An 11,209-nucleotide genomic window follows, 5' to 3' on the forward strand; every position below is an offset into this window, starting at 1 on the left:
CACCTTCACTGTCCAGGCTGCCGGACTCACAGAAGGAGGACAGCTTTTGTTCCCAGAGGTGTCCTCCTTCTAAATGTACAACCATCTCTGACCTGCTGACTCCCTGCCATGTAATATAATATAATATTTCTGATTTGGTTTGTTTATTGTTTTTTGATGTCTTTATATTAAATTCTCAGTGAGCTTTTAAATTGCACCCAGAGGATCAATAAAGTTATTTGAATTAAATTAAATTGAATAGATTTGGCCAATAGTGATGGCTTGTACAAAACAAGTCATGCTTTGTATATTAAGGTTTAAGATCAGTTACTATATATCATGAATTGACAATCTGACAGAGCTCCAGCAGCAGCGCTCTGGACCTCCACTAAACACTACACGAGACCTTGACTGTTCTAACACTAATCTACATTTTTATATTTTTCCTGCTGTATCATGAGCAGATATTCACATTCTGAGAAAAAGACAGACACACGGGTAAGTTAGAGGTCGTTTATTGTTCTCTCTGGAGTGGACCAGAGCAAGGCGAATGATATGCAGTAAAAAAGGCATCTGTCAGCCCAACAGTCGTAGTGAAGCATCAATCCACAGGCACTGGGCGCGAAGTACGAGTTTACCAGAGTGTTTGTGTAAATGTTAGGACCGTACAGTCTCTCTTGTGTGAAAACCTGTCTCTGTGTGGAGTGTGAAAACGCATCTGTATGAGTGTGTGTGACGTAAATGAGATAGTCACTCTTGTTCTGTAGCTGCTTCCAGCAGTTGCTCCTCTGATGCAGAGGGCTCAGTAACTTCAGTTATCGTATCGTCTTCGTTTATGGTGACCAGCGGGACGTCTTCGTTTGCTTGGGCCGGCGGAGGATCGATGCCCCTCGCGCCGGCCGTCTGGGGGTAATCGTGGATGGGGGACGCGTCTGCTGACTCGGCAGCCGACTGGACTCCTCTGTCCACTGTCATGTCCCAGTCCTGGTCTGAAGGCTGAGGTAGACTGGCCATGAGTTCCTGAACACACACACAGCACAGTTCAGGTTAGAAACGTGTCCTCTCTCCCCACTTAAAGGTGAAACAAAAATGGGTCGACTGTGAACATACCTGCTGTCTCTCCAGGTCGTTATCCCTCACGGCGCTGAGCAGGCTCTTCGTGAAGCTGACTAGCTCCTGGTATTTTTGTTTTTGGTTCTCTAGCTCGTTCTCTAAGAACTGCACTTCCTCATGCTGTAACACAAGGGCAAAGAGTTACTTCACAGCTTGAGGGGGAAACAGTGCTGCTCGCACACTGATGTGTATCTCCGGCACTTCTGCACAATGCACGCCGTTCGGTGGATCTCTCGTAGTGTGGGTGTGTATTCACCTTGAATTCTAGCAGGTTCTGCATTTGCTCGAGGTCCGAAGCCACTAATTCGCCGTCTTCGTCGTCATCATCATCGATTTCTTCATCCTCGTCAATTACTTCGATCTTCTGTTAAAAACAAAGAGATCACAGAAGGCATGACTTCATGTAAAGAAACTGACGTAAAATGTTGTTCTGTGTGATGCAAGACTTTTACTCTTTATGTTTAATTTTGCGGTTTTGAATAAAAAGCTTTTAGAGTATTTGTTTTCTTAACAAAATAAACCAGATTCTTGAGTAGAAAAAATACATTAATTAACACCTAATTGCATTAAATAGTGGCAACTGATATGTTTCTAGAAAAACTGAAAAATGAAACTCTTTGTGTACAATGCACTCTTTCAAAATGAGAAACAATAAAATAAGTTAGAAAATTGCAATGATAATGCTGCTGAACTTTATTTTTTATTATTAAAAACAACATTAATTGGACTGGATAGAGAAAAAATACAAAATAAAATGTCTCCTGTACAGTAAACATCTACTTGAGAATCAAAACACTTGATATATGACATAAAAGAGAAGGATACGATGGATTATTTGTTTAACCTAATTTTAATTTGGGCTGCAGAATATCTGGTGAACAAAATATACTGCACTTGCATGAGGGGATGCATTACACCTGCAGGCTCTCGGTGTGAGTAAAATCCTTGAGAAACAACCAAGTTTAGCTTCAACAGTGGCCTGATCTTCAAAAGAAGCTTGGCATTTGATTTGCTGTAGGCATCTTAGTTACTAATCAAAAAATTTAAGACGTTTAAGAAGCCTGTTACAAATGAAATGGACCAAAATGCAGCATAAAGAATTGAGCTTCGGTATATATATGTTTTTCAATTTAAGTGCAAAAAGTGCCTAAACATAATAAGGCTCTACTGTAATGTGAAACTAAATAGTGAAAGTACCACATTATTGGCCAGCGGAGCAGCGGTGGACACATCTGTTCCATCCTCCTCGTCTCTGTGTTGTGAATCGATGGTGCCATCTAGATTTGAGAACAGTGCATGAATGCTGAGCTCCACATTTTTTGCACAGAGTTGCCTGTTCATGTGTATTTGTTATCGCAGTCTCACCCTCAGACAGGCACACAGATCCCCCGTCGTTCAAGTCATCTCCGAGTTCAGGCGTTCTGAGCGGCTCGCCGTCGGGGCTGAGGGCCACCGGAGATTCGTTTCCCGGGGACGAGGTCGAGAATACAGCAGGCCCGCCTTTAGGAGGAGGGATTTCAATACCCATCAGACGGTACTTTCTCCGTCTGTTACTGATCCATGTCTGCAAATCAGGAGACACAAGAGACGCCGCGGTAAGTGTCAGAGATGTTAATAAAAACATACTCATGTAAAATTCAAGAATATTGATTTGTTTTTCGAAACGAATGTGCTGAGTGTCGAGGTAAATGACAGGGAAAGGTTTCGATCACAGTGTGCTTCCTTGCCCAGTTTTTGTGCACAATTTTGCACTGTGATTGCGTAACCTTCCCTTGTGTACAAAAATATTGCTCTTTTGAAAAAGAACACAATACTTCTCTGATCAACGTAGGAAAATACGCTAAACAAAGGATGTGTAGAGAAGCAAAAGTTATAAACAGGGTCAGATGGAGAACTACAACACTCACACTGCAGAGGCTGCTTAGCATTGATCTGAAGCTAACTTAGTGTACTATATCTGTAGGCAAACATTTTTCTTCCTTGCAATAAATATCCTTGTAAGTGAGATGGCAGAGGGTCATGTGTGTGTGCCAGAACTGTGGGACTATATTTAGTCCATCAGCATTCCTACCGTGGCCCTGATACATAACTGCATGACTTTTACACAACTTTGTGTAAGTAAGTTATAAAACTTCAATGACCTAGAAAAGTTGTTTTTCTATTTTCTCATAGCCCTCGAGAGCCCCAAACACTGTTGCTTTCAGTAACTGGCAAAAAAAACCAAGTAGCCAGACAATGTGAAGCTGAACGCTTTCTTTCGTCATTCCTCCAGTTCCTGCAGCCGTCCAATGCCAGAAGGGAATCCCTTCTTGTCTTGATTGATTATTGTTTTAATTTCTTAACCTGACATGTAATTCTCAGCCTCGTGTAGCTGGTTACCTTGACTATTTCAGTGTCTACATTGAGTTGGTTCGCTGCAGCAGTGATCTTCTCCCTGCACACTGAGCCCAGGCTGGTCATGCCTCGGTCCCAGTAGCGCTTCAGCTGGATGAGATCTCCATCACTGAACTGGGTCCGATCCTGCAGCTGAAAACATGAACCTCTGTCTGACTACACAGCATGCACACTGATCAGAACCAAACTCACAATAAGTGATAGAATTTATCCCATCTCTAGCTTTATTATGATGTAATATATGTGTATAAATCTTGCACTTCAGCTTGTTTGGTAATGCTTAAAATGTTCACATTCTTATGTTGGTGTTTACAAAAAGTACTCACTGTTCTTTTTCTGGAGTTGCTGATAACCCACGGGGCAGCAGACACACCAACTGAAGTCTGCACACAAAGACACGCATGTTAAATCTTTCAAACCACTTTGAGGACCGATGGTACTGACACAAGAACATCTCCTACCTGTGAGCTGGATTCCCCTGTAAGTGAGGTCTGTGCTGTGAGGGAGTAGCTGCCCTGAAGAGTTGTGTTGCCGTGAAGCAATGCCGGTCTGGAGCTAGTCATAGGAGGTGTGTGGCTTCCTCTCACGACACACACTTCAGCCCCAACTGGGCTGGATGAGGTCTGCTCCTTGTGGATATGTGTTTGAGCGGCCATATTCGCCAACTCCTCTTCCCTTTGCCACTCGTCCTCCTCATCTCCAGTTTCCATGGCAATGGAGAAGTTTTGACAGGTGTCCAGAGGGTGAGGCAACGGCCGACGGGTCTCCTGGCTTCTCTGAGCAGACGCTGGCGCAGGTCTAAGTCGGTCCCCTTCACCCTTTTCTGACAGGGTGAAGACCTGCTGAATACGAGGTGTCTGCTCGGAGGAGGTGCCAGAGTTTTGGACTGCGGGGGACGCCCGAGTCTTCTGTGGAGCAGGAGGCTGAGGTTGGGGGTTGGAGTGAGGTCTGGGCTGAGGCTGAGCTTGGGATTGTGAGGAAGAGGACCAAGGGCGAGTTTGCGCTGTACCGTACTGTCTAGTCCAGCTGTGAGGTACCACCCCTGCTCCTACACTTATCCCTCCCTCCCCATGGGATAAAGTGCCCTTCCTGACTGCAGTGTAGACTAAAGGCCCTGAGGCAGATGTGAGGGATGGGAGATTCTGAGAGAGTGACACTAACTTGGAGTGGACGGGTGAGGAGGTGGAGCTGTTCCTGCTCTGCAGCACCCGGTTGATCAGAGATGAGGAAGTGTGTGCAGAGAGCTCAGAGTCTGACTGAGATGGGGGGGCGGCGGGTCGTGGTCGGGAGCGAGGGACGGAGTTCAGAGAGTAGATCCCGGTCAGTATTACATCATTATTGTTGTTGTTGTTGTTGCTTCCACTGCTGAGGGGAGAGGAAGATGAAGGGGAGGAAGATGTTGAGGAGAAAGAAGGGAAGGACGAGGATGGAGGAAGAAGGTGGACACGATTCTGGATGTTCCGCGCCGCAGCCAAATCAGCAGGAAGCAGCGCCCCCGCCGCCAGGCTGTGATTGGACAGAGCACCTCCGGATAACGTGTGATTGGAGAGTAGCCCCGCAGCTAATCCGTGGCTAGATAAGGAATGAGACATGCCTCCATTCTGGTCAACTTTGGAGGCAAGCTTACGTCTTTTGTTGCCAACCCATGTCTGCCGGGAAAAAGTAATCAGCTCAGTAACACCACTTAAAAAAACATTGTGCAAAACATTACAGAAACTAATTCCGCCAAGTGAGGATAATAATTCATGACTCAGATGAAGAACTCAATTACTTGCTCTGGCATTATATGAGTACTTAAAAAGAAAAAAAAAAAAAAAACACAACAGTGCAACACAAATCATAGGCAAGTCTTCTGCTTCCCATTTGCTTATTCACACACAAACACATTTTATGGACGTACCCGGACAACACTGAAGTCCAGTTTGGCCTCCTGAGCACACTGCAGTATTAGCTGGAAGCAAGCCTTGCTCTGATTGGTCATCCCATTATCATAGTAACGTTCCAGGATCCTCTGCTGCTCAGCTGTGAACACTGAGCGCAGGTTCATCTGAGAGGCAATCAAAAAAAGATAAAGAACCCTCCAAAAGTGAGATAAGAATTCAGAGCTATTTAGAGTTCACTGACAGATTACAGGAGATGATTAGGTTGAAGAGAAACACTTATCATTTCACCACTTGTGCAATTTCCTTTCTTCAGTTTAGACACAGCAGAAAGATGCGGTTAGAAGCCAGTGTATTAATAAACTGTGTGTTTTCATGACAAACATTATCTATCAAATGCATAAACTTTTGCATAATCCTATTTCAAAACATGTCACAGTCTCCAGATCGCAGCTCGTTAGAATTCCTGCCGTGTCACTTTTCTTCTAGCTTATAATGATAACTTAATTTGCGATGTACTCACAGTCTGCAGGCCACGCCTCTGTGGCCACGCATCCATTCTGCTACTGGAGGGGAACGGGGCAGCCATGCAGATCACAGCAAAGCCTCCATGTTTTCTAGGTTAGCACTATTCTGGTTGTACTCATCTTGTCTCAGTGTACCTGGCACACCGTCGGGCAATGTGGCTGAGGAGAAAGCACAGAAATAATGAGCATAAAGAGCACGACTAACAATAATTACTTCGCTCAAGAATTCGGATGCGTCTCATCATGTTGTAGGCAACTTGGCAGCACTCTGTCATTTACCCCTAATGAACTGTATATCACACACATGTGCACTTTGGTGCTGGAATTACTGAAATCCAACCACTGCAGCTCCAAATCCTGCATCTCTAACCCCTCAACCTCTGCATATAGCGTAACATTTTCATCCCAGCAAAGTCGCTCTTTGCTCTACTGCACTACCATCCACCTACCTCATGCAAATGAAGCGTTTAGCGTAATTGTTTATTCCTGTATCATCACAATCTGCACTAAACTTTTGGTACACTTTTAAACATGCTTTAACACATATTTACAGCTGTACATAGCGGGGAAACACTTGCTCTCAGTTTAAATGCAAGCGTGCATACTTGTGGAAGCACTCGGAGGACAAAGAAATAAGCAAAATCAAATTCCTTGCATGTGTGCACACACTTGGCAGATAAAGCTGATCCTGATGCAAGTAAATGCAAAAGTATACAAACTGCTGCCAAAGTAGGAGCAACTACAAAGCAACATGAATGACACCATTAGACAAGCTAACATGCCATCTGTAGGAAAACATTAACCCACAAGCTCAAATTTCACATTCTAATTTACATGTTATGACTTTATAGCAAAAACAAAGCCTGACAGTGTTAGCTGCCACAATCCAGTGACCTCAGCTGTGCAATAAAACCAATAATCCTGCTCCTATATGCTGATTATTAGTCCTATTTTTACTTTTAAAACCCTCAATCACACCATTAATTTGTAAATACCAGCATTTTTTGCACCTTTTAAAAAACATAAACACCAGCATTTTGGGCACCTTATTGCCTCCAGTAGCACAATTAGCACATTAATTGTATATTATGTTGTACATGACTTCCTTACCTATCTTGAATGTCACATGTGAGCTACTTTGAATTTATCCAAGGGGATGCTAATTAACAGCTAATGTATATTGTAAACGAAGCTAGCATGTGTATTCTTAAGCTTAATGAATGGCGTCCTGCGTGATAAATACGTTAAAGTTTCGCAGCAAACCTCTGTTGTGTACAAAGGAAGGAGGGAAAAAAAAAAAAACAAGGAGCAGCGGCGGGCAGGACGGTTAAAGTGAAAACACCTGGAGCTGCAGAGAGCTGGACAAACAGCGGTGGGTGAGTTGGAGGTGTAGTTTGCTGGAGGTTTTTTCTTTTTTTTTTTAATAAACACAAAGTCACATACGGGAATGTTGTGCGACCAATAAGCAACCAGCAGGTTTATTTTGGCAGGCTGACTGCGCATGGCTACAGTCAATATGGAAACATTACGGCGGAGAATTAGCGAGCAAAAAAAAAAAAAAAACACCACCGTGGGCACGTCAGGTTAGTACGACAGCCAAGCCGACCCACGAACACGGTTAACGGGAAGCACATGCCACAACTTCACGACTGACGGTAAACAACACCGGGGAGGAGAACCGACACAACGGGGCCGTGCAGAGAGCAGCCCCGCGTTAGCCTGCAGGCCCGAGCGGCCATATCCGAGCCAGCCAGCGTTAGCTATAGCATTAGCATAGCTCTCCCAGTGGATAGCCGCGGCTAAACTTTTCCTTCAAATCCGTGATTTCCCGACCCCGGCGGGACCATTCGCGCTGACCCGGGCTTCGAGCGGACGCCGGCAGCCAAAACGCCCCGGGAGAAGCCGAAGCGAAAAGTGAAATCACCTCCCTACGTACCATGTTTGATGTCAAAATCACACGAACGCTCAAATTCAGCAGATTTCTTCAGCAGTCCCCCTTTGCTAGACAATGAAATCAGAACGTCCGATCATCAATTCTAATCATGATTGTGACGTGTGCGCAGACAGGAGCCAATGGGAGGCCGAGATCATCGCAGTGACATTGGGAGAGGGCTGAAAACTGAGCGCCGTGGTCCCGCCCACCGGTGACTTTGTTCCGCGGCTGCTGGAGGAGGAGGTCACAGACATGGAAGCAGTTTAACTTTGGGTTGCAAACGGCCTGTTTCCTCATCAGCTCAGTGTGTCAGATCCTCTTTTCAGGTGGTTTTTATTACTGCAGATTCCTGCACAAGAGCTGGAAATGTTTCACCACAGGCTACAAAAAAACTATACTCTGACTAGTAGTTATTGGACTTCACATTGCCAAGACACTTAGACAATGTCTTTATATATATATATGTGTGTGTATAAATAAACTTATTTGAATTACATATTAATATATTCCTCTTCCTCCATTGTGGTGTGATTGTGGTGGTACATATACACAGTAAAGTGTGAGACAACAGTGGGGTCTAATTAGCATATACAAGGACTGAGCAGAGGAATAATACTGTAGTGCAAAAATGAACTAATCATGTTAATAATTCAAACGTTTTCTTAAATATATATGCATGAACTATCATATTTGAATTGCATATTTCCAACATAGAGCCCCATTCATTAATGTTTCTATTTGTATGGTGCAATTAAAAAAATATAAGGTAGCGGCACAAAAACTACAGTCACTGTTTATTTAGATTTCAATTAGAAAGTGTGTTCAAATAACAAATTCTAATAATATACAGAAATATTCAACATGCTTTCTAATTGATTTTATGTAACAATTTACTAAATGATTGTTTATTTTTGCGCTACAGTCCTCACATATGCTAATTACACCTCTCTGTTGTTTTATACTTTATTTTTTTGTATATGTACCAACACAGTTCTATCACATGCTTTTCATATTTAGTATGTTTTGTCTGTATATTTAGTTTTTTTTTCTGTCTTCACTTGATTTTGCACAGTGTGTCATGTAAGCTACGGGATGCCTGATTTTCCCTCTGGTCAATAAAATATCTGTCTTTATTCACATTTATATATATATAGGTTGTGCTTTCATTATAAACCCAGAGGTATCTGATTTGGCCATACTGTATTTTTCTATAAACATGAGTCAATAATAAATCTAAATGTGATCATTTCATTTTTTAATGCTAAAACACCTGCAATGATGTTTAAATGTTTTAAATTAGGATTTTGCTGCACCCCCAGCAATTCATCAGCTCTATTGGCCAAGTAAGTACAGCTTTTTGTTTGTTTGTTTTGTTCCTAAAGTATTTTCACAAAAAGTCACACATGCATTCAAACAAGGGCAGTGGAGTAAACAACAAAAAGTGTCTAACTGCTATCCACGGCTGCAGACGTGTGTAGAAGAGCATCAAAGTGAGCCCAAAGTTTCGTGCTAATTATGCAGATTCTGATGATCCAGGAATAAATTAAATTATTAACAATGCATGCAGGAATGTTGGCACTTCATTTACATGAGGTAGGTGGATGTTGGTGTGATGGAGCAGAGGGCAATGTTGCTTTAATTAAAAATATTAACAAGTGTGCAATATACAGTAGAGGTTCAGGGTTAGAGATTCAGGATTTGGAACTGCTGTTGTTTAGGTTCAGTACTTTAGATTACTGCACAGTACCAGTGTGTATGTATATTTTTAACCAGTGTTTTAATCTATCTTCTGTAAATTCCTAATACTTTTATGGCTACTTGTCATTTTGCTGTTCCTATGTAATGCTTTGCAACTTGGATTTTGAAAAGGGTGCTATAAATAAAGACTATTATTACAATTATTAAGGCTGTTTTTTTCATTTAGAGACATGACAGAGCGTGCATGATGACTGTTGATATGTAGAATGAGTTGATTTCATGACTTCTCTGTTTATACCTTGTGCTATAATAATACCATTTATTGTACTCTAATAGCTTGCTTGTATTTTTGCCCAAGCGTAGCTTACAATCATCCTGCATTCGAGGCTGAGGGCATGTATGAAGAATTTGGCCGCTGCAATCCAAACCGTTTGGCAAATTGACCCACGGATGTTATTTCCTGTGATCCGGGATGAAACAAACATTGACCCCTCGGTGGGTTTACGCTGCCAGAATCATAAACACGACCGCTAATTGCTGCAGGTTTTCATTTCTGTGACTTCTCAAGTCATTATTGCTGTTTTATCTGCTGGAAGGTTCACACTTGAGCTTTATATGATCCTGCACTTTGAAAGGAATGAGCTTTGGACTATTAGTTGTTATTGAATCATGTGAGGGCAATAAAGATAGTACCCATAATCACTGGGTATTTGCTCTTAAGGTAGAGGTTTGTCCATCTATCTATCTATCTATCTATCTATCTATCTATCTATCTATCTATCTAAATGGAGCATTTTGGGGTGTTGGGGTTAGTGATGGTGTACGTGTGCTGGGGGGGTTTGCTGTTTTAATCCATGACGTCACCTGTGTCCCAGGTGCGCAGCAGGGGGCGCTGTTCCTCTCAGCTGGGCCTCCGTGCACCGAGCAGCAAGCAGCAGCAGCAGCAGCAGCAGCAGCAGCCTGACAACTGATGCTGATTTGCTCATCCATAGATGGTGAACTTAAAAAAAAAAAAAGGCACAGCTGACACTTTACCTTGTGATGTGGCACGAGCTTCCCTGCTGCTGACATGTTACCCCCCCCAAAAAAAATGAAAGAATGCAACATCCTGCAACGCCACTTATATACAACCATGCTGCAATTTATATATAATTTATTGGCTGTGGTGTTGTTGCTTCACAGCTCCTACTGTATACATTCATTAAAGGGGTTGTTAAGTTATTTGCATAAACTCTCTCTCTCTCTCCTTGCATGAGGCAGGAGGAGGAGGAGGGGGGAGACAAGAGAGAGAGAGAGAGAGAGAGATCCTCCCCTATATGGTGTGCGTTGCACCATTCCCTGGTCTGTATTATGAGTGGTGGCCCTGGTGATGCTGCAGCGAGGCGGGCGGGAGGAGGAAAAAAGAGAGAGAGAGAGCGAGTGGGAAAGCGAGAGAGAGAGAGAGGAGGGGAGGGGAGGGGTCGCTCCATCCCCTCGCGCCCACCGAATCCACTTCTCACAGCGCGCGGGGCTGCTGGCGGGAAGGCACGAGCAAGCTAGAGAGAGCGAGAGGGGGAGAGAGAGAGAGAGAGAGAGAGAGCGCGAGGGGGAGAGTGTGTGCGTGTCTGTGTGTGTGTGCGCGCGTGGATTGCACCACCGCATCTTCCTTCAACGTTTTTCTTTTTTTTTTTTCTTTTTCTATTTTT

General features: G+C 43.4%; 1 protein-coding gene across 3 annotated transcripts; it reads right to left on the bottom strand.

Annotated features, from left to right (window-relative positions):
- Positions 1–478: 478 nt before the first annotated feature.
- hdx (highly divergent homeobox) lies at positions 479–8,942 on the bottom strand. Of its 3 annotated transcripts, none has more exons than XM_008284958.1 (11): positions 7,830–8,942; positions 5,890–6,052; positions 5,387–5,533; positions 3,948–5,135; positions 3,813–3,869; positions 3,472–3,618; positions 2,458–2,656; positions 2,290–2,369; positions 1,349–1,456; positions 1,090–1,212; positions 479–999 (listed from the first exon to the last, which is right to left on the bottom strand). In XM_008284958.1, the coding sequence occupies exons 2-11, from the start codon at positions 5,953–5,955 to the stop codon at positions 730–732; spliced, it is 2,385 nt and encodes a 794-aa protein (XP_008283180.1). In that variant the 5' UTR covers positions 5,956–6,052; positions 7,830–8,942; the 3' UTR covers positions 479–729. The 3 variants fall into 3 exon arrangements, with proteins under 3 accessions (XP_008283180.1, XP_008283181.1, XP_008283182.1); XM_008284959.1 differs by lacking the exon at positions 7,830–8,942 and adding an exon at positions 7,004–7,025; XM_008284960.1 differs by lacking the exon at positions 3,472–3,618.
- Positions 8,943–11,209: the final 2,267 nt, after the last annotated feature.

This window comes from Stegastes partitus, unplaced genomic scaffold (genome assembly GCF_000690725.1).
Source record: "Stegastes partitus isolate 25-593 unplaced genomic scaffold, Stegastes_partitus-1.0.2 Scaffold382, whole genome shotgun sequence".
Classification (NCBI taxonomy): Eukaryota; Metazoa; Chordata; class Actinopteri; family Pomacentridae; genus Stegastes; species Stegastes partitus.

Bases quoted from the DNA above. Each gene is read 5' to 3' on its own strand.
- hdx (XM_008284958.1), bottom strand. From the start codon at position 5,955: ATGGCTGCCCCGTTCCCCTCCAGTAGCAGAATGGATGCGTGGCCACAG. The intron at 3,619-3,812 runs GTGAGTACTTTT...TCATGTTTTCAG, and splicing joins GCAACTCCAGAAAAAGAACA to CTGCAGGATCGGACCCAGTT. The intron at 1,213-1,348 runs GTGAATACACAC...CTTGTGTTACAG, and splicing joins AGAACCTGCTAGAATTCAAG to CATGAGGAAGTGCAGTTCTT.